Source organism: Atractosteus spatula, chromosome 4 (genome assembly GCF_055471065.1).
Source record: "Atractosteus spatula isolate fAtrSpa1 chromosome 4, fAtrSpa1.hap1, whole genome shotgun sequence".
Taxonomy (NCBI): Eukaryota; Metazoa; Chordata; class Actinopteri; order Semionotiformes; family Lepisosteidae; genus Atractosteus; species Atractosteus spatula.
In genome coordinates, this window is record NC_142709.1 from 49851565 (window position 1) to 49878375 (window position 26811).

At 39.7% G+C, this 26811-nt stretch overlaps 1 protein-coding gene across 1 annotated transcript; it reads left to right on the plus strand.

Moving 5' to 3' along the window:
- The first annotated feature begins 222 nt into the window (after positions 1-222).
- asmt (acetylserotonin O-methyltransferase) lies at positions 223-21783 on the plus strand. Its single transcript, XM_088914371.1, has 8 exons — positions 223-294; positions 2156-2330; positions 6797-6926; positions 10549-10617; positions 14087-14205; positions 16280-16420; positions 18709-18831; positions 21572-21783. The coding sequence occupies exons 1-8, from the start codon at positions 223-225 to the stop codon at positions 21781-21783; spliced, it is 1041 nt and encodes a 346-aa protein (XP_088770497.1).
- Positions 21784-26811: the final 5028 nt, after the last annotated feature.

A 26811-nucleotide genomic window follows, 5' to 3' on the forward strand; every position in this document is an offset into this window, starting at 1 on the left:
AAAATGAAATGCCCCTTTGTTCTGCAATCCCTTCTGAACCACTAATCTCTTTATCTGATTATTGCATCTTGCATCACTGTTGTAACCTCTGAGACATAATTAAAGAAACAGTGTCCTGCAAAACTTAACCAGTCATCCAGTGTTACCATTTTGTACTGGTACAGAAAGCTGTCCTTAGCTGTCTGAACCGAGCAGACGTGTTCTCCCTTTGAAAAAGCCAAGATGAATTCTGTCAGTGAAATTGAGTACCCAAGGAAGATACTGGATTATATGGAAGGCTTCCTTGTGTCCAAGGTAAAACAAAGGAAAAGGCTTCTTTAATATTAAATTAAATGTAATGGGTTAGTTTTTAGATTCACGAATGCAATAGCAGGAATTAAGTTTCCTATGGGCTCTGGTATTTCACATGTCTATTCAGATGTATTATTAACTCATACCAGAATAATATAAGATACTGTCGGTAGCATACTAGTGAATTCTACCAGCATCGTTAATTGATATTAAAATTTAAGATTTTTTAAAAATAAGATGATTTTCCTTTATAAAAGTTAATGTCCAACAACATTCCAATTCAATAAAAGCAATACATCTCATGAAATACTGGAATTTTCAATTTTAGTTTTCAAGCAAGCTTTATGTTGTTAACGTATTGGGATTGGGAGAAAAGAAGGCTGTCTTGCAAATGATGTTCTAGTAGCACTTTGTTTTGATGTCCTGGTTGAGTTATTTTTTTTAATCTGAAAAACACACATTTGAGGTACCAGGCCAAAATTCAGTTCAAAACATTAATGAATAATGTGCAGTGAGAACTTTAAATATTCTATTATTCTACCTATGATGTTTGTGTATATTCTTTACCAATTACATTGTGTGTAATGTACTTCATGAGTACTGCAGTTTTGCAAGATTTACAAATATGCAACTGTGTCACTTGGAACATGTTGTAAAATGTTATTAAAGCTTCAGGAAAATTTACTGTTTGATAATTGTTTTAAATGAACATCAGTAATCAATGATGTTATATGATGTAATTATATAATTATATAATTGCATGATGTGAGCTACCCAGGTCACATCATATAAGGACATAGGAAAGGTTAAAAGAGCCATTTTCTTCTCTCTGTCCTGTTTGGTGGTTAGTAGTTAATTAGTCCCAGCTGTTTTTGGAAAGAAGCCAGGGTATCAGCTTCTACAACATAACTTGCATTGCTTGTTCCACCCTCCCACAACCCTTTGTGTAAAGAAATGCCTCCTGTTGTTAGTTTTAAATCCACTTCCACATATATCAATAAACTTTTTTTGTTTTTAAAGAATTGGTTTGTATATTTGTATCCTTTTGAGTGTAGGAGATGGGACTGTGGGAAAAGTAAAAGTTGTTTTGCTTTGGGATTTGGGAACAGAATCATGGAACCATTTTTGCAAGAGAGTCTTCTACCCTCGAGGAATCACAGTAAATGCTAAAAATGATTGCTCTGATTTTTCCATAGTATTTTGAGAAGCAATACGTGTTATTTTGAGAAAACATCTGTTCTTTTTCATTTGCAGTCACTCACTGCATAACCACAACAGCACCTATTCTACTGATCTGTACACCAGCACAGTAGAGCTAATTGTCCCAGGCCATGGAAAAAATAGCATACCTGGAGAACAGCCAGTGCTAAAAAAATCTCTTGGGTTTGATTTGATAGTGGAAGAGCAGCATGGTAGCAGACGTAATGGGGTTTTCTCCAGGTGTTCTAGTTTTCTCTTGCCTTCCAAAGACATGCTAGCTGGGTTTGCTGGTATTTCTAAATGGTGCCTGGCTGTGTGTGCCCTGCAGTGGACACGTATCCTGTCCATATCACGGTATTGTCCCTTCTCGCACCCTCGCTCTTCCCTTGAGGCAGCTTTAAGGAATAAATGTGGCTTCTGTTGCACCGCCTGTGTTAAAAAGACAGCGATTCTCGGTTTCAGACATCACAACGCATCTTTAAGGGCCGCTTAATTGCTCGTCCAAGAGTCACAAGTGATCTTGGTGAAATGAATGCAAAGTTTCTTCCAGAGAGGACCAAACAAACTGGGACTGGGGCTGGGATAGCTACACGTTGCTAATTTATTTCTTCTGTGCAGGAGCAAACAGCGCACCTGCATACTAGTAACTTCTTCTCGTCTGCAGACTCTGTTTGCTGCCTGTGAGCTTGGCGTGTTCGACTTCTTGCAGGCGTCGGGGCCGCCCCGATCGGCAGCCGAAGTCGCCGGGGGTCTGAAGACCAGCGTGGACGGCATGGAGAGGCTGCTCGCTGCCTGCGTCGGGCTACAGCTCCTGCACGCACACACGCAGAACGGAGAAGGTACCGAGCGAAAGCATTTCATGTGCCCTACCAGGGCCCCGCAAGGGGGTTGTGCTGAAGTCATCTAACGATATTCTTTTGACCCACTGAGGCTGCTAAACTTCTGCCTAGAGCTGCCGAGAGGCAGCAAGTCTGAAATTGAATGGTTCTGCCTGGCTAGGTTTTATTAGCAAGGTAAAGACACGACTCAAGTAACGTGTTTAACTTGTCGGGTTGCTCACTTCAGTCTTTTTTGCCAAATTTGTAACATTCGAATTATTTCAACATAATGGATTCATGGCTTGAAACATCTGAGAACTTTTGGAGCACAACAAAATGCACACCAATGCGTTTGCGTGAAACTACGTAGTCTAGACTCTGGCCACTGGTCTGTGCTCTCTGCCGCATTATTTGATATTCATAGTGAAGCAGTACCCAGTTCTGTTCATGAATGTGCCTTTATTAGATGAACAGAAGAAACAGCAGACATGAAAATGAACGTTTACATTTTATGAAAATTAGATTGTAAGAGTCAAGTGTCAGTGTCCCCTTTTGATTTTAAAATGATCTAGGTTACCTGATTTGCTTGATATGCCTAAAATCAGCAGCTTGATACTGCTTTGTATGTACAGTATTTAACAAAAAGGAAAACAAAAATAAAAATGTGGGTGCAAATGCAAATTAATGTTCTCATACTGTTTCACCTTGAAATAGAACAATCTAAAATGGTTTTGATTATAATACGTAATTAGGTCAAACAGGTGTGGCAGGAAAAAAGTCTTTTGGATTTTGGAAAGTATGGTTTCTAGTATTGGATATATTCACAGCAGTTTTATTTGTGCATTAACCATTCTTAAAGAAACTGCAATAGGAAAAGTTCAATTGCTATCTACTGGTGATCGGTATCTTCCAGTCCAGAACATTTTCAAAGCCCGGTAGAGATTTATCGCAGCACCACATCTAAACAGTCAGTTTACATTCAACTGGTAGTTATTAGATTCCCAGTAGTTAACAACTGGTGAGCAGTTTATAACTAGAACTACCATTAGAAACCAGTTGATAAATTCAACTGGTTCCCACTGGAATAAGAATAATGCTTAGCATTGTTTCTAATTTTTTGCTCCCTAATAAAAACACCATTCTGAGTTGGGGTACCTAATACTGAGTACTGTATATTCTTTTAAGACACAGTCTTATCAGACAGTCACAGTTAAATAGTTTTCTTATTTCTCTCTCTGTATATATGTGTATGTGTTTCAGAGGAAAATGGACTGCAATGTGCAGTATAAAAGACTGGGGAAGAATTTAAGTGTTTTATACATTTGTTAGTAAGCATTGATCACTTCACCAATAAAGAGTAGGGAGCCAGTTCCAAAGGCTGCCATGCAGATATAATCACCTCCATCATGCCTTCATGACTCGGATGAAGTCATGTTCTTTGGAGGATCTGCAGCTCCTGTCTTTCTCTAACTTTATCCTTTCCATCAACTCGGTAAAGGTTTGTCTTGGTTTCATCTATGAAATGTTTTTTCCAAAGCTCTCCTGGCTTATCTTTGTACTTCAGAACAAACTCTAAACATGGCAATAATAATAATAATAATAATAATAATAATAATAAAAATACACAAGTAAAACACAATTACAATATACGGAGAAGACCGTGGATGGTGGTACTAGGAAAAGCAGAGGGGTGAAGAATGGAACCAGTTAAGTAAAGGCTCTTCTAAAGGAGAAGGTTTTGAGTCTGGATTTGAAGGAGTTTAGAGAAGGTGACTCTGATATCCTTGGGCAGAGAGTTCCAGAGCTTGGGGGCATAACAGGAGAAGGCCCTGTCACACATACAATGTAGACGGGCTTGGGGGACAGTTAGGAGACCAGAATTAGAAGAGCAAAGGTTGTGAGGAGTAAGGCGATAATAGTTCAGACAGGTACTGAGGTGCCAAGCCATGCAGAACCTTATAGGTGAGCATGAGGATTTTAAAGTCCTAATGGAATTTGACAGGAAGCCAGTGCAAGGACTCCAGGATAGCAGTAATGTGATCACTTGCACTAGACCTGGTCAGGATCCTGGCTGCTGAATTTTGGACATACTGCAGTTTGTTCAAAGTAGATTTAGATACCCCAGCGAGTACAGCATTACAGTAGTCAATTCGAGAGAACACATGTGTTGATCAGCTTTTCAGCCACAGTTAGTGATAGCATAGGGCGTAGTCTAGCGATATTTCTGAGGTGAAAAAAGATGTTTTGACAATATGCTGCACATGTGGATTGAATGTTAAGCCAGAATCCAATATCACCTCAAGGTTTTTCAATTTAGACTGAAGCTCAAGTACAGAACCATCTACAGATAGGGTTACAGGATTGGCATCACAAAGTTGATGGGGGATGCCAATAAGCATGACTTCAGTCTTGTCACAGTTAAGATGAAGGAAATTTTGAGTCATCCAAGTTTTTAAGTCAGAGATGCAATTAGATAGAATAGAGACAGCCACATCAGTGTCAGGTTTGGTATGGATGTATATTTGAGTATCATCAGTGTAGAAATTATAGCTGAGGCTGTGATCTTAAAAGCTGACCGTGGAAACATGTAAATGCTGAAGAGCAAGGGGCCCAGTATTGAGCCCTGAGGAACACCAGACTTAACAAGACCAATTTCAGACCTACAAGTATACCCATTAAGAGAGACAAAGTGACAGCAATCAGTGAGGTAAGACTTGAACCATTTGAGAGCAGTGTCAGAAACTCCACACACAGTCTCAAGACGAGAAAGTAAGATGTCATGGTCAACAGTGTCAAAAGCAGCACTGAGATCAAGAAGGATGAGTATAGAAAGATAACTAGAATCAGAAGCTATTAGAAGATCATTAGTGACTTTGACCAGGGCAGTTTCTGTGCTGTGAAGTTGACGGAAGCCAGATTGGAGGGGTTCGCAAAGGCTATTTGCCATGAGGTGGTTATGTAACTGAAATGTGACAACATGTTCTAGAATTTTTGCAAGAAAGGGTAAGTTGGAGATGGGGCGAAAATTGTTAAGATTGTCGAGAGCCATGTTAGGCTTTTTTGGCACAGGAGTAATGGCAGCAGTTTTGAGGACCGTTGGTACAATGCCAGTGCTCAAGGATTCATTTATAATATTGAGGACAATGGGACAGAGAGAAGAGAAACAGGACTGATATAAAGTGGTGGGAATGGGATCTAAAATAGATGTGGTGGGTTTCATGCGTGTAGTTTATTGAGGGATGCTGAGTCAAGAAGAGAGAAGCTGGAGAGAAGGGAATCAGAAAAGTTGGATAAGGAGGGAAGAGGTATGGAAATGACATGTGTAGTGGAGAGAACGTGATGCCGGATGTTGTCGATCTTGGAGCGAAAATAGCATCATGGCCTGGACTCTTACTTTTGTACAACAGGTATTGGCAAGGCTTTTTAATCATTCAAAACGTGTCTACAGCACAAGCCGTGTGCCTGTACGCTAGATATGCAGTATATATCTCAGTTGATGAAACTGGGCCAGAAGATGTTTTATCACCCTTTCCTTGAAAGAAAAATACAGTGAAAAGGGTAAAAATTGGGACAGTGAAGTGAAATTTGTCATTTGTGCTTTGTCAATTTCAGATTAAAATATATACTGTCTATTTTAGGCAATTGTACAGAATGTAGTTCAGGTGGGTAGCTGCGTCAGCATGCGTAGGCTGCAAAGGAACAAGTAATAGGTTTATTCCATGCTGAAAAGAGAAGAAAGAAAACACAAAGTTTTGACTGTGGAGCCTTCTTCGGGTGAAGCCTTCCATAGCCGAAACGTTGTGTTTTCTTTTGTTCTCTTTTCAGCATGGAATAAACCTATTACTTGTTCCTCAAAAGTACAGAATGTCAATTGTTGCGTTCAATCCTCCATTTCAGGTGAGCATTGCAGTACTGGGACAAATGGCTGACAGGTTGCTCAGGTATTCCATGTTGTAATAAGTAATATTGACAATCGGGAAACACTGTATTGAAATACCATCTCCTGGACATGTTTTTCCCTGTTGAAGATAAACAACTGAACTGGAAAGCCCACTTGCGTGCTGGAAACAGACAGCACTGAGACATCTACATGCTTCCTCCTACACATTAATCCTCCAGGGGTCACATGGGACTTGGCCAGCATATTGTCTTGGAGAGTTTTAAACATAACTAATATTGCACATATAAATGAATGCAAATTATATGCAGTAGAGCTACTGTACATTTTTCCTTTTACTAACGTATGAAATAGGCTTTGTAAGAAACCTAATCTATTACTTTGAAATTGAGTAGAACACTTTCATAAGGATAAGAAAAAATGACATTTTAAGTTACTTATGCAGTGCTTGGTTCTGTGGTTTCTTTGAGGCGGCAAAAGATTGTTTTTTCTTTTTTATAAAAGAAACCACATCAAATGATAATAATCTCATTTCAAAAGCAGTTATATTTGGCTAAATATTGCCATCTTTACTTTTTTCTCTTTTTAGCTCTCTACAGTAACACAGAGCTCTCCAACATTTACCTGACCAGAGCGAGTCCAAAGTCTTTATATCACTCCATCCAGTACAACTCCCAGACTATCTACCTGTGTTGGCACTACCTGACTGATGCTGTGAGGTAATTTCTTCATTCTTGAATATAGAACCTGAACACAACCAATTGTGAGTGTTTTGAAATATAAAAAAAGTTTTGTCCTGAATCTCCTTCAGCACATTTTATTTTTTCCTAATCCACAATATAACCCGAGTCTCATTACAATCCCTGAACTGGACGAAGCAGCTAGATAATGGATAGATGGACACAAATCTAGAAGACTGCTGTCATAGCTGCCAACAAAACAAAATATATATTTGAAAATAGAACACAGAGACATGCTTTTGCATGGATACATTCTTATTTCACACAGTATGGGACTCCAGTTCTTGTTTTCCACTGTATTTCAGTCTTTCAGGTTCAAAGTCAGTACACACTTCTAATGCTGCCCCACTCATCCAGCAGCACTTAATCAATCAAGTCTTTGATTGAACCGTTGCTTGATCCTACACAGGAATATAAGAGCAGATACAAAGGAGAGGAGGCTTTTTGGCCCATCAAGCTTGTTTGGTAGTTACTAGCGAATTAATCCCAAGATCTCATCCAGATGTTTCTGGAAACAAGTCAGGGTTTCAGCTTCAACAACATGGCTGGGTAGCTTCTTCCACACACATACAGCCCTTTAGGTAAAAAGTGCCTCCTGTTCTTGGTTTTAAATGCACTTCGTGTACTGTAATTTCCACTTGTGTCCTCAGGCTCTGTTCCAGTGTTCACTCTGAAAGAATCTGCTGGTTGACCTTGTTGGTACCCTTGAAGGTTTTGAAAAACTCTGTGAAGGATGTGTTGCTGGGTTTGCTTTGCCAGTGCTTCAGTGTTGTTAACAGATACCTGGTTACTTCTGTGTATTCTCTGTAGGAAGCAATTTAAGGCCTCAATATATATGCTGATATTTCTTTTCACGTCAGATACAAAAACTTCAAATTGCATTACTTTGTGCGAAATCAGGCGGGAGCACATCAGTAGGAAACTGAAAGAGACCTCATTTCAATAAGTAAGTGATTTGCACACCATGCAGTATTGAATTTGCAGTTTTGTTAAAAAGATGTGTGTCGGGTATAATTACATCCCTTTTATTTGGTCCACAAAGCTCAGAATATCATAGGAAAAAGCTCTGTAATGTACCGGTGATCTAATACGCAGATACACTAAATGGTTATGAGTAAGGGAAAGAAAGGGAGTCATGTACTTACTGTATGTTCCCTGCTAGCCATGCGAATTGTATAGGGGACACTATCTGTTCATGTATTTGCAAAGAGGGAGGAGGGATCAGATTGATCCTAACAGATGAGGACTCCCTAGAATCCACTATTGTTATACTTAAATTCCAAGTTATTGAGAGATCCAGGTGATAGCATCTCAGATTGCTTTGTATTGAAATCACGCTTTGTCTTTGGCAAGTGATGCAGAAAACAGAATAACAATGAAATGTTTTACTGTATTCAGCTATTTGCATTACAGAGAATGGAGCCAAAGGAAATGCATGAACATTGCCAAGTGCTCGAGCTGTATGCTTATTTTTGTGTTTTCAGCATCCATTATTATTTACCTGCAAAAGGTACACAAAATGGGGAATGCCTTCTGCATTGAATCTGTATGTTTCTCCACTGTATTAAGCTATACAGTAATGTTTATTCCATTACAGTAGGGGCAGTTACATTAGTTAACATCCATCAGCTCGTCCATTTTCTAACAGCTTCATCCACTTTAGAATCGCAGGAGAACCAGAGTCTATCCTGGCAAGCAATGGGTTCAAGACAACAATCACCATGGACAGGACACCAGTCACTGGGCACACACCCGACATATACACACTCACACCAGGGCTAATTAACCAGAGAATAATTAACCTACCAGTGCATCTCTGGATTGGGAAAGGAAACCCCAGGCAAAAACAGAGACAACATACAAACTCCACACAGATAGCTGCCCAGGTCTGGAATTTAACCCAGGGCCCCAGTGCTGTGAGACAGCAACACTAACCCATTGGTGAACAGCTTTTATGTAAATTCAACTAAAACACAAAGTATTGTCCAAAAATACAGTTGCACTATAGATGACTTACAGAGAAAAGCCCTGTAAGGCTATTCTTTATTGAAAAATCTGCAAATGTGCTTGTCAGCATAATGTACAAGCACGGTATATAATTATACAAATCTCTCGGTGGCTGTGATGGGAAGTGAAGCTAGCTCGCCTTGTTTTGGTAATAGCAGAGCAGACTTGTTTTTAACTGGGAAACAGAATCGACTTAAGACAAGTTTGAAGCAATGCTGAGCACCCTAAAATGAACTGCAAGTCCAAAACGAGAACATAAGTCAGATGGCCGCCTGCTGGTGATGAAGGCTTCCCATAGTCTTCCACAGACTCTTCTGCTTTCTTCTAGGAAACGTCTTCACTTCATCACACAGCCTTAACTACAATTACTTCTCCTCAAACGCTTTTTCCTCTCGAGTCCATCAATTATCCATTTTAATCGTGCTCTGCTTCTCTGGGCCGTCTGGAATTTTATTTGTTTTATGGTTTCTTTCATTCCATTTTTTCCATCGTTGCAATAATATCGCACCGCAATCACTGTTAATTACTTTTCTTTAGTTGCATTAAGGGGCACTAAGACAGTTGAGAAATATGTTTAATTACATTCAGGCTGTCTGGAAAAAAAGTAATTTCATATGTGCTGTATATACACCTCCTGGAATACAAATCAACAACTTTCCAATCCAATGAGAAGGCTTTCTCCGTGGTAGACATGTGTGGTAATTTTCCCAGAAGCCACTTAACCTACCAGTATGTTTTTGGACTGTGAGAAGAAAACAGAGCACCCAGAGGAAACCCACAATAACACAGGGAGAAAATACAAAGTTCATGTAGATATTGCCCCAAGTACAGAATTGAGGAACATGAGACAGACTTCCGTTTCCTTCTTATGCTTAACAACACCTAAGAATTAATGTACTAAAAGGATTATGGGGTGTTTAGTGAAGATTTGGTTTAACCCACTTGGCTGAGGGCTGACCTCCAGGACGAGGAGGCTGGGATTCCCATGTAGAGTGAGGAGTGACCAAGGGCCAGCTGCAAAGGTGGAGATGGGGTGGAAGTGGGATGCAAAAATAAGTACGGCATTTATTGTGTTTTAGGAGAGGAAATGACATCAGAAGTGATTGCTAATTACTGACGGGCACGTATGATTGAACTTGGTTGTTGTCATCCCTCCCGAACGTTCATTACAAACTCCACGAAAATCTCGTGGAACTGCTGGAAAGTGTAGTTCAAACCCGAACCCTTTGAAGTAGTTTCAACCTGAAGTAGAGACACTTTGCTTGAAAGAACTAAATAGGAATGGGCAGCAGATCATTCAAAACATCGGTAAATATGTGCCACTTATCCTAAATATGAGCATTATCCTCCAAACTGTGCTTCACAGGGGTGAAGGCTGTTCTAATTTTCAGCATAGTCCCCTTGAACTTTCACACACTTCTGCCACTGCTTCAGGGGCTTATGGATAGTCTTGTCAATAAAATAAATGGTCCTGAGCCTATCCTGGCTGCCCTTTGCAAGCAAGCTGAGTGATAGAGATTTGGGGATTAGTGTAATTTTTCTTCACCACATTTCCAAATGTGGTTTAATTTATTTACTTCTCTTCTTTTCCCAGAGAAGGGACAAACCAGAATGAGAAGGCGTTTGGCGTCAGTTCCTGCGATCTTTTTGACGCTCTGTACAGGTGAAAAAAAATCGTTTTTACTTCGGTTTTTGTTGCCGTGTTTCATGGCCGTTCCTCATCTGCGTCAGCTTATTAATATTCCTTGGGTTGTCCTCTTTCTCTGTGGAGCATAAAGCTCCCATCTAGGCCTGTAACAATTTTTCTGGCACCAAACAGCTTATGGATGAGAGGTTAGCAAAAGCTACATCCCCAAGCTGTATTTTACAGTAACCTGCTGTTATACAGCCTGCTGTGATAAACTGTAAGACATTACTTCAATGTGGAAAATTGCACTATTTATAGAATCCTACTTGTTCTAAAGACTAGGTAAGTGCACGCCATGGATTAGCTGTCCTGAGAGCTCTATGGGATGATAAAATTGTTTTTTTAATTACTGAGACTGCTATCAACTACAAGCTTGTTACCAAGGTCATTTTTACTTGTGCCAAGCGTTCCTTCTGTTTCTCTTAAAGAGTTTCAGCTTGCCATCTTGTGGCCTATTTTCTGTGCTCTGCTCAGGAAATTAAACTTGAGCCATTGCCAGAGTCACTACAGCACAAGGCTTAATTACTCACCTTACCCAGATAAAAATATTCACTCTGCTGTCTGGCACAGTGGCTTTGTGTATTCAGTCCTTTACTACTCTGCTTAACACGGGCAGCTGAGCCAAGTTTGCTACAAGGTATTATTTATCACCGGGCAATATGGCATTCTATTAAATGCGTTTATTGAGGTGTCAGGCACTGGAGTCCATCCATCCATTTTCTAACCACTTCATCCAATTCGGGGTGGTGGGCAGGCTGTAGCCTATCCCAGCATGCAATGGGCACAAGGCAGGGCATAACCCAAATGGGACATCAGTCAATTGCAGAGTACACACAGAGAAACACAGGCATGCATACACTCACACCTAGGGCCAGTTTTCCCAGAAGCCAGTTAACATACGACGATGTTTTCGGACTGTTAAAGGAGAGACATACCAACTCCACGCAGATTGCCCCAGGTACATTGAACCCAGGCACTGCGAGTCAGAAATGATAACCACTGCACCACCGTGCCACCCCTGTCACTGGTATGTCACTGTATGTATTGTTTATTGTCTGGTTGTGACATAATAGCCAGCAGCTACTGTATATCATGTTGCAGCTCACAAATGGCAACCTACTGACCTAATGCAGGTGTGAGCCTTGTCAGTACCTGGATGGGAGACCTCCTGGGAAAGCTAAGGTTGCTGATGGAAGAGATGTTAGTGGGGCCAGTAGGGGGCACTCACCTTGCAGTCCATGTGGGTCCTCATGCCCCAGTATAGTGATGGGGACACTGTACTGTAAAAAAGGTTCCATCCTTTGAATGAGACATAAAACCAAGGTCCCGACTGTCCGTGGTCATTATAAATCCCAGGGTGTTTCTTGAAAAGAGTAGGGGTGTAACCCTGGCATCCTGTCCAAAATTTCCCATTGGCCTTTACCGCTCATGGCCTCCCAATAATCCCCTTCTCTGAATTGGCTTCATTACTCTAGTCTCCTCCCCACTGATAGCTGGTGTGTGGTGAGTGTACTGGTGCACTATGGCTGCCGTTGCATCATCCAGGTGGGGGCTGAATATTGGTTCTGATGGAGGGGAGTCCCCATTACCTGTAAAGCACTTTGAGTTGAGTGATGGAAGCGCTATGTAAGTGTAAGGAATTCTTTTTTATTATAATAAAATACTGTAAATAATTCAGAACATCTTATTCTTTACTCTGAGCAAAACCTGCCAGTTTCTGATATATTGTCAATTAATTACAACCACATGATTTAGTGAAGTCCTCATTTTCACACAGTGCTTGAAATCCTCTGAAAATAGTGGTCATTGGTATTAGCTCTGAATATTGACTCAGACTGTCAATTGACTCAAAGGTAAGAGGTATCTTTATACTGGGACAGGGAAGAAAAGATTAGAGGCCACATTTCACTGTAGGAGAAACAGGAGCCTGACAATGTATTTGAAAGATTCTGATGGACAAGGAATTGGCATTAGATATTTTGTTCCATCATGTCCTGTAAGCTCACAGTGAATTGTGTTCTTTATTGGGGATAAAGGTTTACACATATGAATTTATTCTAATATAAGATTAGTAGCAAATCACACATCATAGGCTTGAATTGGAGAAACCTTCAGTTCTTAAATCGTATAACTTACATGCAGCATTTTACAAAGAGCCTGTAATTGTCCTAACTTCTTTCCTTGCACTGCCAGAAATCATAGTTTCATATGGTTGTTTTAATGTGCACATTTAGCCACTTATGAAGCCGCATGAATATTTCATGCTTTACAGAAGACTTATGAAAACCACTTTATAGCTGGAGGCAAGAGCTTCAGAGAGCTGTCTGCAAGTGTATCCATAAACCGAATGGACACCAAGGTTAGAATGTTGCAGACAGACTCTGAAGGCAGGAATTTCACGGTTCTCACTCTGCCATCCTCAGGGCACCTCAGATAACAAAAGCTTGACATTTAGGTCTTTCAGAGTGGCAGCATACTGGATCAGCCTCAGCGTTGCTCCTGGACACTCAGAGGCTCATTTCCTGTTTCATGTGCTCTAGCGTCCATCAGTTCATTTACTGAAAGAGCCTGGATTTCTTTTTTATGGGCTTTGGAGGAGTTCTGTACTAGCGCTGAAGAAAACTTATTTCAGGACAAGATGAATAAAATACTGCCTGCTATACAATTAATGTGTTTTCCCACTATCTAATTATCCAGTTATCCATCCATTAGCGAATAAGTGGCTTTCCTTGTTAGGAGTTACAACAACTGGAGTCTGTCCCAGAAGCACAGGACATAGGGTGGGACTACACCTTGAAATACACCTCATTTCAAAACACCAGTTAACCTACCCAGCTTTGGAAAATAGGAGGAAACTGGAGGTCCTGCAGAAAATCCACATATGTGGAGGGAGAACATGCAAACTCCACACATAAGGTATCCCAGTCAACAATCAAATCCAGGTCCCAGGAGCCCTCAGGCAACAGTGCTAAATACCATGCCACTACACCAACCTGTTCAGTCACTACTTTCTCTGTATAGCTTTGTGTTAGTTCTTTTGGACATTCACATCAAGGTACTCATGCTCTATTCACATGCATGAAGTGGTGTTATAATATTCTGTATACTGGTGAGTAAAGGATGAATGAAGGAGCTACATTGTATCAGGGGTATGGTTTACTGCAGCTGCACAAATGTCAATAAAATCAAACTTATTCATGTTCACTTAAAGAAGCAGAAAACTTCAATAATTTAATTGCATTCAACAGATACCTTAAGAGAATCTCATACAGTCACTGCAGTAACATGAGGAATATTTTCTTGTAACAACAACGTTCCCACAAAAACGTGCTATGTTAAAATGACTGACTTATATTATTACAAAATTATAACAAATATGTTGTATTCAATTTTACAGTTTTTGTTTCAAATTGCTCATTGATATTTTTCTCATTCTCTTTTTCAGGTCAGATGAAGAGATGAGAAAGTTCATGCAGCTCATGAACTCAGTTTGGAACATATGTGGCAGAGATGTTGTGACAGCCTTTGACCTTTCACCTTTTAAAACAATATATGATCTTGGAGGTAGGTAGCACTCACCGCTAACATTTATATCTCCCTGCAGTTTATGGATTGATTACAAGCTGTCCATCCCAAAGTCCTTTTCAATTTTTAAGAAATAATGTAATTACATTGTTCTTGCATTTTAATCAAAAAATAATTTGTTGCAGTTAACACTCCCTCCATATTTTGTAAAAGAATAGCAGACATTTATTCTTGCCTAAGCATTAAAAAATATCTGTGCATGCTAGTTTAGAATATTGTGAATAATAGTTCATCTTCTGACTTCTTTGTTTTGCAAAATTGTTCATAGTTTTTAATAATAGGAATCAACTTTTTTTACAGCAGTGCCTTTAAAAGCAATCATTTCAAAGCACTACATATCACTGATTAAAGGAGGCAAATCACCTGTATATTGCATAGCAGCAAATTGATTCCAGAAATTCATTGTTTTTTTACAGGTTTCTATGCTTTATGCTTCACTGCAATTTTAGAGCAGAGTATTGTATTTAAGAAAATGTAGTCCCTGATAAAAACGCTGTGGAGCACTATTTCTAATCAGTCTTTGAAGCTACTCTCTTCAGTTCAAATCGCTTTGAGTTATCAGCTCATGCACTTGTTCATATGAATGAAAAGGTTGTAGCTGAAAGCACAATTATCAGAACTACTGTATGACTGAATACCTTGTCACAGGACACATCAATTCCGATGCATGGCCCTCATGTACAACTGCACAACACAGAAACACATATTCCTGACGTGTGACAAAACAAAAATGTGCTGGGAAGAACTTCAGCGACCGCCCACAGAAATGTTTTCATCGAATTGTGACATCTGGCTTTAAAATACCTGCAGTAAGTGCGAATCAATAATCCGTTGCAGGTTGTCTGTGAAGCCTGTGAACACTACTGTGAAGTGTTATTACAGGTGTTGTCCACAAGGTGTAGCTGTGAAGCCATTAGTATAGACACGGAATACTCATCCAGACAGCAGCTTGCAGCCATGTGCTTTTGGCTGTGCAGTGCTGTCAGGACTTGAGCAACAGGGTTAAAAGTCAAGAATCACATTCCAAGTAAAATGCAGTTTAAGAAACAGACAAGTCCTTATAGGATTTTACTACTGGTAATTTCACACTGCCATGATTGTCTTCTGTGTTTGTGTTGCCTTCAAATGTGTAAATCATTATTTCACTGTGGTTTACTAAATTATGAACAAACCATGATGTATCATAGTATATGACTGTAATAGCAGGTGGCACAGTGGTATAGTGGTTAGCACTGTAGCCTTGCAGTGCTGGGGCCCTGGGTTCAATTTCTTGGGTGCTATCTGTGTAGAGTTTGTATGTTCTCCCAGTGTTCATGTGAGTTTCTTCCAGGTGCTGTAGTTTCCTCCCACAGTCCAAAAACATACTGGAAGATGAATTGGCTTCCGGAAAAATCGAATCCTCTATCTTGCCTTGAGCCTGTTGCTTGGTGGAATAGGCTCCCGTTTTTCCTGTGCCCCTGAATTGGATAAAGCAGTTAGAAAATGGTTAGATGGATGATTGTAATAGCTTTATGATGAATTTGATTGTGTATGTTTACTATGGCAAACCATCCTCATAAGTGTAATGAACCACATTGAAACCATTATAGGCATAAAGCAGAGTGCAGAGCAAGGTGGTCTTGTATCAAGCAGAGGAAAGCCATGATAAAAGCTAAAATACTCTTTTTACCCCAGTTACACTTCATAAATGGCTTTACTAAACCATTGCTCTTTTTCAAGGTAAATCCTTGAGGTACTTACATCAGATACAGGCCTGTGACACACTGTAAACGCAATCTGAAAGAAACACAGAAAGAGCAAAGAATTCTCTTTATTTCTCAGAGGTGACCGATGGCGGCACGTTAACATGTAATTCTGGAATTTCACCAATTGTTGTCCTTAGCCTGTCCTTTCCTCCCTCAGGTTTAATGTCTGTTTCCTTTGAGAATTACTCAACCTCTCTCTGTCTTTGCTTTCCCTTGTACTTAGTTTTATTCCGTGTTGACACGGCTCCTGCACATTCCGCAGTCAACATGACCTGATCCGACTCTCTCTCTCTCTCCTTCCTTGGAAGGTTGCAGTGGCGCTTTAGCCAAACTGTGTGTGCGCGAATACCCCGAGTCCACAGTGACGATTTTTGACCTCCCGAAGGTGGTGCACACAGCAAGGGAACACTTTGTGTCATCAGAAGAGAGAAGAATTTCATTCCACGAAGGTATCCTTGCAGTAATTCATGCTGTTTCTTGTGTCTGCAAGGCAAGCTGCCAGAAAATCAATATCATATTGGAGACAAAATAACTTTCTTTCTCCGAAATAGACATTCATCTTAGCCTATTGAAGCGGAAACCTCAGTTTCTCAACAGTGTGACACAGAAAAACATTTTAATGTGATGTTTCAGTCTGCACTTAGCATTGTATTGTGACTGAAAGTACTTATCAGAGTAGTATTTATTACTCCACTCTGGTTTTCTTGAAATACTATAAACGGCATCAAATTAAAATGTGGTGACGTTACGCCTAATTCAGACTTCAAAAACAGATGAAAAAATTCCCCTAGTGATTGGTTATTTGTTACACAGATGTGCATACCCTAACAATACCATACTAAATGTCATCTTAAAATATTTGTACTGCACTGTGTAGAACAGGGACTCTTCACTTTCTGTCTGGAGAACCTTAAAGAAATTACTCTTTGTAATGACTCCCATTTAGAAATGATATATGTAGTAAGTAGGAACCATTCTTCTATTATAACATACTGACAACAGAACTAGTGTCCAATAGATTACTTTTAAGTATTGGCCAATCAGAATGATTGTGGGAATGATTTACAGTGGGTAAAAAGTCTCATCTTTGCAGGAATCCCCCTAGGCAGTCTGTGAGGATCCCCAGCTGAAAACTCCAAAATGTGGAAGAAAGCAAGGAGTCAAAATCAAAATAATGTGAAACAAAACCATACACTGTCGGATTTTATGCATAATGGCAGTGAATGCCAAATGCTATATCATAGTAAACATTCTTTACAGTATGTTCTTTAAGGAGGTTGGATGTGTGTGGCCTTCTCCTTTGTTCCAGGAGATTCATTCCAGGAGATAGGGCATTTTATTCTAAGTACAAACGTATTATGAGGTTGATCTCCTTGAAGATCAAAAAGATTTAATCCTTCACATTTCTGGCTCAGACAGAATTTAATTTTATTTTTACAGATAATCTGTATTGTTATACAGTAGCTGTACACGACTGTCAACTGCTGTATAATTCTGTAAAGCACTCTGTGGCCAAGTGCGCTACAGCAAATTAAGTGATTGATGAAGATATCTACATATTTCTAATAAAAAGTCTGGATTAATTTTGAAATCTAGTTCATCTGAACATTTGGCAGCCAATGTAAAACAATGTACGCTTTAAAATCAGGTCCATTTGTTTTTTTTTCTTTTGTTTTCAGTTGGCTACAGTCGATTGATCATTCGACCAAACAATCAGTCATTTAGTCAGTCACATCTTGTGTGTGTATTACAAGGTGAAGCAATAAACAGACCTGATGAATGGATTTTGTTTTACAAGGTATCCCCATAGTTAGAAATCAGAGCCCTTTGATGTCACAATTCAGAACCAAGCCTTCACTGCCCCGGCTAAGACAAGACCCCGACAAGAAAATGGGAAAGTGATTGACGGGTGAGCTCTGAAGGGCACTGTTGTCAAACTGTAGCAGCAGAGCCCTGTCAGGCAGCTTGCCCAACAGCTGCTGCACTGTCCCTCCCTGCAGTCACCTTTACTCTGCTCCCGTCTCTGGAATTGAAATGGGATTTGTTTAAATCAATGTCCTTTAGTGGCAAAGCCATTGATTAAGTTTGCTGGAATAAAACATAATCAAAGTTATTGATTATGTAAACATTGAAGCTTAACAGTATGTGTTCCACCACTCATGCCGTTGTAATGGATGGTTACACGGGTCAGAAACTAAATGGGAGGATGAACACATCCCTAAAGACTGAACAGCCTTATTTAAACAATAAAATACAATACTGCTGTGAAAAGTCTTTTTTTCCTGATGTTTTTTTCCAAAATGGTAGCCTAATGTATTAAGAGAACAATTAATCTTGCCATATCTGTATTTTGTAGCCTTTTAGCTTGATGGGTGGGTAGAGAGGAGCAAATCAGGTTAATGATGAGGATCACTTGACAGAGAGCCATTTAGTTTTGATCTGTAAACATGCTGGATTTGCTACCTCGATTGTTGAGATCAGGTTTTTGAAGAATTCATCAGTGTGAATTCAAGATTCCTAAATGATAAGATTGGTTTCTTCTCATCTTAAAGAAGCTGTGTCAGTGACAAGGTTGTTATAATAGTAGAATACACTAGTGGAGGCTTTGAACAAATTGTTGATGGGTCCCAACGTACAAATCCTATATACACATACAGTATATTGTAACTCTAGGTGTCTTAGACTTTTGCATGGTCCCAGTGGTAAAGTGTCTGTACTATCCTCTGTGTCTGTGTAGGAGACTTTTTCAAAGACCCCCTCCCTGAGGCAGATCTTTACATCCTGGCACGTGTCCTCCATGACTGGACCAACACCAGGAGCCTGGAGCTGCTCACCAAGGTCTACAGAGCCTGCAAACCAGGTACAGCAGAGTTTGCCGCTTCTCTAAAGCATCACCAGAGGTTTACAGACACGCTCCCCGTCGCTCTCCATTACTCCGATGGGCTTGGTATCTGTCATTGGGAGTGCTTCCGGACTCAGCAAACACAAGAACACAGTGAATGAAACAGCCGAGAGGAGGCTGTCCTGGCTTGATCTCCTTCTCTGTCTGATTTGGTTACTAGTAGCTATTTGGGCTATCTGGGCATCTCACCCAGCTGAAGAATTTGGGGAGACAATCTGAAATGCGCTGGAGACCAGAATAAATGAAAACTAACCTACTGTAAGGATCCTACTGTTGAAATATCAATCATAGGATCGAGATTTGTCTGACAAAAGGAGAATTTCATGCAAAAAAGAGCAAGTAGACTCTTCTGAAGAATCTGTAGTTTTTGTGTGTGTGCGCGTGCACTTGGTTTCAATATACACAGCAAGACTCAGACCAGCACCTTTGTTATAATACATGAGACTCAAAGCAAAACAAGTTTTCCTCTTGTACTCACCCAAATGCACAAAATGCCAAAATATTAGCTGTCTTAATTTCCATGCTGTTGTCTGGATCATTTTACTTGAACCACAGCTAGAAGGTCTAGCCCCAGATAGAGAGACGATGCCTTTTAGGGGTTTTCTGGTTGTGCCAGAGTAGCACTGACTGTTTTTGGTTCTGATCTATCAAATGATGACAAACAGAAGCCTTGCAACTTATTCCTCTTCTAAGGCAGAAAAAAAAAATCCTGAGACCCCACCAAACTCAAACCACTCCTGGAAGCCAATTATGTAACATCCAAAGAGAGTTCTAGCGAAAACTATGACATTCCGTTCACCTTCCCTTCTGCTTTTGAAATATAAATAATCTAATGAATAAATAAATGCCGTCTTGCGCAATACGTTTGTCATAACCAACTAAATAAATGAAAAAGTCTACATTAATAAAAAAGAGTGAGACCTAGTGGAGTGATTAAATGGCCTTGCATGACATTTTGCTCCTTTTGAGCCAGCTTCCTGCTGGTTACTGTAGTAACACTTCTGACCACAGGGACTTTAAGTCGCTTCTGGGAACAGGAAAATAAATCCCTTCTGTCTTGCTTGTTTTTCCATGACTTTCATAGCATTTCACCTTTGTTTATGATTTATTAATGCTAACAGTACATCATACCTCCTTTATAAATGTGACAAAAGCATGCCCCATTACTCAGGGATTCTCTGAGGACATTCAAGACAACCGTGCAATTTCTATTTATTATTGTGGGTTTTTTTTCTTTTCTCTTCTTGTGTACTGAGTGAAACTCCAGTCTCACATGAGCAGCAGCGAAAGAGGTTAGGGTGAGGGGCCGTGTCACAGTGTGGGCTGTGAACAGAACAAGCGCTGAACCCCATGCTGAAAAAAAACACAATGAAAGGGAAATACACAATATTTTGGCTGCTTAGGTGGACAGAGGACAGAGGCAGGGTGCAGGAATATGAGGTGAAAAGGTGAGGAGGTGGAAAAAAAAAGATTGGTGGTGAAAAGGAGATCAATTCTGGAGTGGGGGGATGGGCAATTTTTAAATGAAACAATGAACAAGACATGAGTGTTGCTGTTGTTGAACACTGGAGGAATGCGCGAACATAGTCCTTTCTCTGGAAATTGAGCGAGTGATTGAAAGAGAAATGTGAAGGATTATTATTGGGGGGGGGGGGGGTGTTTGTCCCCGTCGTGACACCCTGGGATGTACTTGCCCCCACTAGCAACATAACCCTGCTTCACCTCTGCGTCTTCATCACCACAAGTCTGACCCAGCTAAGGTGCCGACCTGATGTTTCAGAAACACAGAAAGTTCCAGCTGCTGGTCTGGGACAGGCTGTGCAGGCTTGGTGCTGGATGTAGACACTCATAGCTGGATCTACATGCAGACTCTCCCACTCTGCACTCATGGGGTTTCTGTTGCATTACACAGAAAGGAAACTGTAATAATGCCTTATTTTTAAATAATGTACTCTCTTATTGCTCTTGACCTAAGAAGTATTGTTATAACACTTTCCTTCCTCAGCTGAGCAATCACTTTCCACGTTCCTGGTACATTGCTCAAAAATTAATGTAGCTCCACATAAAGATCCACTTAAAAATAATCATAAAAATGATTTAAAATAAAATTTCTAATGGTAATGAAATTGTATCTGTCCAGTCGACATAATGAACAACGCCATTATCTGTCTCCCTGCTGTTTTGTTTGGATTTATGGTGCTAACTGCTTTGAAATTCCCGAATGTAGATACATTTCACAGAAACGCTGATTTTGTATTGATTGCAAAGGGAACTGACTCATTTTCCATTGATTAGGGATGGAATTCATCATGCGTTTATCATGTACGTATTTTACATTTGTCTTTCAGTCTGTCCTTTGCCTTAGCAATGCTCTTGCCAGCTCTCCCGGTATACTTAAGTGCAACATCCTATGTACAGTGTTTAGTGAGCTGCTTTAGGCACAGTGACAAACAACAGGAGGGGAGGTGTGTACTGCAGGCCCACCAGCAGTCTGACCTGGACTGGGCTTAGAAATCATGGAGGTTAGGCTGTGACATTAACACTCTTGTGGTGACAGAACATAGAATCCTGTTCAAGGCCTGTACTATGGGGAAAAGGTACGGGAGTAATTTACACCAGTAAGTGCCGTGTCAGTTTTAGGGCATTTTGTGTTTTGATTTTGTTATTGAATTCTACTTCTTTCATGCCCACTACTTAGGTGGGGGAGTATTGCTGGTTGAGGCACTCTTGAATGAAGACCGAAGTGGCCCCCTCACCACACAGCTCTACTCCCTCAACATGCTGGTGCAGACAGAGGGGAGGGAGAGAACTCCATCTGAGTACATCAGTCTCATGGCCACGGCAGGGTTCACAGACATCCGAGTACAGAGGACAGGAAAGATCTACGACGTCATTTTGGGAAGGAAATAGTTCAGCTTGTACAGCAATTTTTTTCCTGTAGACTAGATGTTGTCTTCCTTCATCTGGTAAAACGTTCTTTTAAATCATTTAGGAATTCTCCATTCAGGCTAAGAGTTATCCTTAATATTTTTTCCGGAGACATTTTACTAAATAAGGAAAAAAACAAAATAAGGATATAATAAGGAAAATAAGGATTTTCTATGTTTTGATTAGTATATATTCAGTTCTGCAGATGCCATCATAGCATTCCTTTGATTTTTTAAATTCTGTCCACAAGTCCTTTAGATGCTAGTCACTTTGTCTTTTAAATGAAGAAATAAAGGAACATTTGTTTTCAAATTGTTGCAGTTTTTATGAAATTTATGTTTTGACAGGTTTTTGTGTTGACATGCAGATTGGAGTAGTATATTATACTGTATACTGTAACAATGAATGTTACATTAAAATGTTTGTATCCTTCAGTTACAAATGCAAATTAATAGACTGTCTAGAGGTCTGTTTTCAGGCCAGGGTTGAAATTGCACATGAAGGTTTGAAGAGTCCTTTTTATCTCTTGGCCTTTGTGGGTATATTACTGTATGCTTTAGGGAAAAACTACTTTGTGAGATTATGTTTGAGTTTTAGTCAAAACCCTACTAAAAGGTAATACAGAACTGTGCATAAGTACAGATTACAAGTATGATTTTCCACTGGTCTTTGCAAGGCTATCACAAGAGTTCCTCTGTGCTTCTGAGGACATAGCACAGACAGTACATGTCTGCTGTCACATGGTCAGCCATTAGTTTTTCTCTCTTAGAAGAGTCACACAGACCATTGATTTCAGCAGGCCTGCAGAATAAGTTCAGGACATCAGGGAACATTGTGTCACACCTCATCGAAGAGTCTACTACCTGATAAATCTCATGCTAAAAAATAGGCACCTTTTCCCAACACGTACTGCATCATCTCAGACCTCTGTCATTTTTAAACGGATTTTTACATTTTCAAATTTTCAAATGTATGTATTGCTTCTTTTTAATTTTCAGAGATCTGTTTCTGTTTTTTTCCTGCCACATTTCAGCTGATATAAGATGCTGCATTTCTAGACTTCTGTCGTGATAAATTGATTCTCATTCATTATCATTGTATTTCTTAACAACTTGCAAACATTTTCTTCCTAAGTAACCTTGCTATGGAATTACATATACAGTGTAAAAGGTTGGTCATGGGATTACAGTCTTAAATAAGGCCATGTAGAAATGAGTGACTGCCAGATGCAGGTATCTTTGGGAAGGAGACTGTAAGGAAGCTCAGAGCACAGAGATAAATTCATTTAATGGAACATCACTGAAGTAGACAGAATCAGACTCAGTGCATTAAACTATACCTCCAATTTGTATAGCACCAAACAATATGCAATATTGCACATATTTCCAAACCGTTGACTCTCTTTATAATATAATCTCCTTAGCTATTACAATGCTAGATCTGCAAGTGGCAGGGTTTAGCATTATCTAATTCTTTTCAGTCAAAATTTAAGATTAAGCTTCTGATAAAGTTCCCAAGGTGACTGCTAATTTGGCAGCTAATGTGAATGGCTTCAAGCTTTGAGGGCCAGCAACAAAGATGAACAGAACAACACTTCATGCTCGTAAAGACATAATTGTCATTTTTTAATGCTGTTTTCTAAACCAAGTATAAATGTGTGTCCATATCTTAAGAAACCGCTGCACAGCATGAAGGCACAAAAGGTTTCTTTCTTACCTCACCTTTTCACAGCAGATCGGCAAGTAAGAATGCCAAGGGATTGTGCGTCATTTTGGCATTTTGTCTCAGACCATGCTGTGATTTGTATACAGTTAGGAGAATACACTGCAGCTGTGTTGCATGAAAAGCACTCTACCTGGAAAAACCTTTGTTAGAAAACACTGCACAATGACGTGAAACAAGGGACAAAGCAAGGTTAGCAAAGACAAAGGTTTGGGAAGATGCCGGTGCCATTGAATACCAAATTAAAATTAAAGTCACCACTATCACCTCGTTTAATTGCCAAGCAAAACATGATGCAATCGACAGTTTTTCATTGCTGCTCGGCGAGAAATCAACTGCTTTCTGGGTGAGCACCTGCCCAGAAGAACAAAAAATAACCTTCTTTGTGAGGATTTCAATTCTTGCCATTGTTTCGTCCATCAGGGTACCAGGGATAGGAGCAGCAAGGGAGGAATGACTCACAAGTACAGGACTTTTACAAACAGAATTTGAGTTGTTACTCACACAAACGAGAACGACAAGCATCAGCATTTGAATGACTGAGAAAAAGGCTGCATTCCTTTTGGCTGCAGCAAACTTCAGCATCGTTTCATCTCTTGCAATGTGTGTAGCTATTGAGCAAGATCAGTAGAAAGAGAGAGATTACTATAAGAATTCAAAACACATACAGTACACAAATAGCTCCTACTATGTGTTATTTTAATAGGTCCTTAGGTCAAGCTGGGAATGCTGGTCTGCTATAACCTGCCCCATACTTCTCAAAATAAAGCACTCTTACTGAGATGCAGGATTCTTTCTGGGACTTGCCTTGGCACAATCCAAGGCAATGATAATTTCTGAAGTCATGTAAATGCAAATATAAACCAAAAACAAGGAGGAAGTGAAAGAGGATATTTATAATGTCACAGTTCAGTGCAATATGTCTTACTAAGCAGAGTACACATGTTTATCAATGTCAAAAAGACATCTTTAAGTCTTTTGTGTTCTATTTTATTACTCCCAAAAATCAGCACCCCAAATGATGCATGATCACCCAGTCACGTCTCCCTGAACTTCTGTACTGACAGCAGGCTTCAGCTCCTAACAGTAAGTCTTTGCAGCATGAAGATTGTATGATGAGTAATAGTGGGAAAAATGCCAAAAACACTTATACAGGCACATTAAATCTGTAGATACAGTGGAAATACACTGTAACGGGAGTGTAATTAAAAAAGAATGAATACCTTTATCCACAGGAACATCCTACTACACAACGAACTTACAGTTAACCTATGAATCATCTGCATATTTTTTTAAAGTGATAGAAAAAAGCTCTCTGTTCAATTTCACCAATGAACTAAAAACAGATGGTGCTTAATGTAAAGTTCATATAAAAATCTTTAAACAGTTTTTCTGGATAAATGGTCAGTGTACAGTATCTGTATTTGTTCCCCTCAGGATACCAGGAATGGATAGTCATCCAAAGACTTCTTGGATACCAGGATCACGGAATGTACACTAATTTTGCAAAGTGGTATTTTGTAATCAATTCTAGTCTGCACAGATAATCTGATTGCTCTCCTTTGTGGAACCACAATCCAGGATAGGTTCCAAGTGTATGTGCTGTTTGTGCTGAAATTTGTTCTGGGCTCCATGGCTGCACGGGATTGTTTCGTTGGGACATCTGTTTTGACACAGATGTATTCAGTTTTTGTAATGCTGAGTATGAGAGCTGGCGTATGAATGGTGATATTTGAAAACCTTTTGCAGGCCTCTGTGTTAACCACTGCCCAACACACTTTTTTGTCTAGATTTCTACTTTATTTCAACATGGACAGCATGGTGACACATTGGTTAGTATTGCTGCATCACAGTGCTGGGGCCCTGGGTTCAGTTTGATACCTGGGGTGTTGTCTGTGTGGAGTTTGCATGTCCTCCCCTGTTTGCATAAGTTTCCTCGTGTGCTCTGGTTTCCTCCTACGGTCCAAAGACATGCTGGTAGGCTAACTGGCTTCTGGGAAAACATCCCTTGGTGTGAGTGTGTATGTGTGGGCTTTGTGATGAACCGGGATCCTGCCCAGGGTGCACCCTGCCTTGCACCCTTTGCTTGCTGGGATAGACTTCCCCATGAAACTAAATTGGATGAATCTTTTAGATAATGGATGGATGGATATTTTAACATTTCTACTGTACTGTTTTGTGGTCTCAATGAACCTCAATTAAGCTCCTGCACCACTGGTTTTATGTGAACCACATATCATGATTTGAAATACCCATCATTTTCTTTTATTTACTGGTAAATGGACATGGAGTTATCTGCATTGGTAGGACAAATCTTCAGAGCAACATTCTAACACAATATCAACCCTCCTCCGGCTCTCTATAGCTTTAATTAGAAAATTAAAACTACAAATTATGCATAGCAATCTATGCCCAATGAATAAATTTAGTCTATGCCGATTAAACACCAGAAACATCGACTGTAGATGCTATTTACCAAATTCTCCTAAAATTATTATTATGAAACCTGATTGTTTTCAATGAAATACACCTTTCAAGCATTAGTGATTTATAGTGTGTTATTTGGTGATCAGCATTTTATCAAAGAGAATCACTGCACTCTTTTTATTTGCACTTTTTAAAAAGTCTCAAACTCTGGTTCCATTATTTTGGAAATCACTAAACATTTACTAATTACTCATTTACTGATGAACTTGTTATCTTCAGATTAACCTTTCTGGAAGCAATTCTATCAAAGCAAGCAATCTGACACATGAAAAAGGAGAATATAACCTCATGTGTTATGAAGTGGACCTTCCAAGCGTTTCAGTGGAATGTAGGAAATCTTCAAAGGCTGATCTATCCATTACCCAGAAGGCTGCCACAAGATTGCTCTCTAAAATGACAGCTCAAGGCTAGCCTGGGGCATCATTATGCTTGAATAATTGTTCATGGTAGTTCCTTCTCATGTCAACCTGCAACTAGGAAGCTGACAACTACTTCCCTGTGGCCTTTCTCAGCAGTTCCTATTACTGCTAGTTAAGAGGTTCCCTTATGAACACCTAGAAACAGATTTTCACATGACTTCTGATATCATTGGTCCATTTTGTTTCATTTTCTAAAGGGTATTGTTCTAACCACAGTATTTCTAAATAATGCAATCAAGGTTACACAGTGAGCAATGTTTCAACTTCTGCTCTTTAGCTGTGGTCATGCAGGCTGTACAGCCTCATGAAATCAAGGAAAGCATCTTGCCTAAAGAAACCTGCTACAGAATTTTAGTGTTCAGGATTTTACTTGATGCTTTCT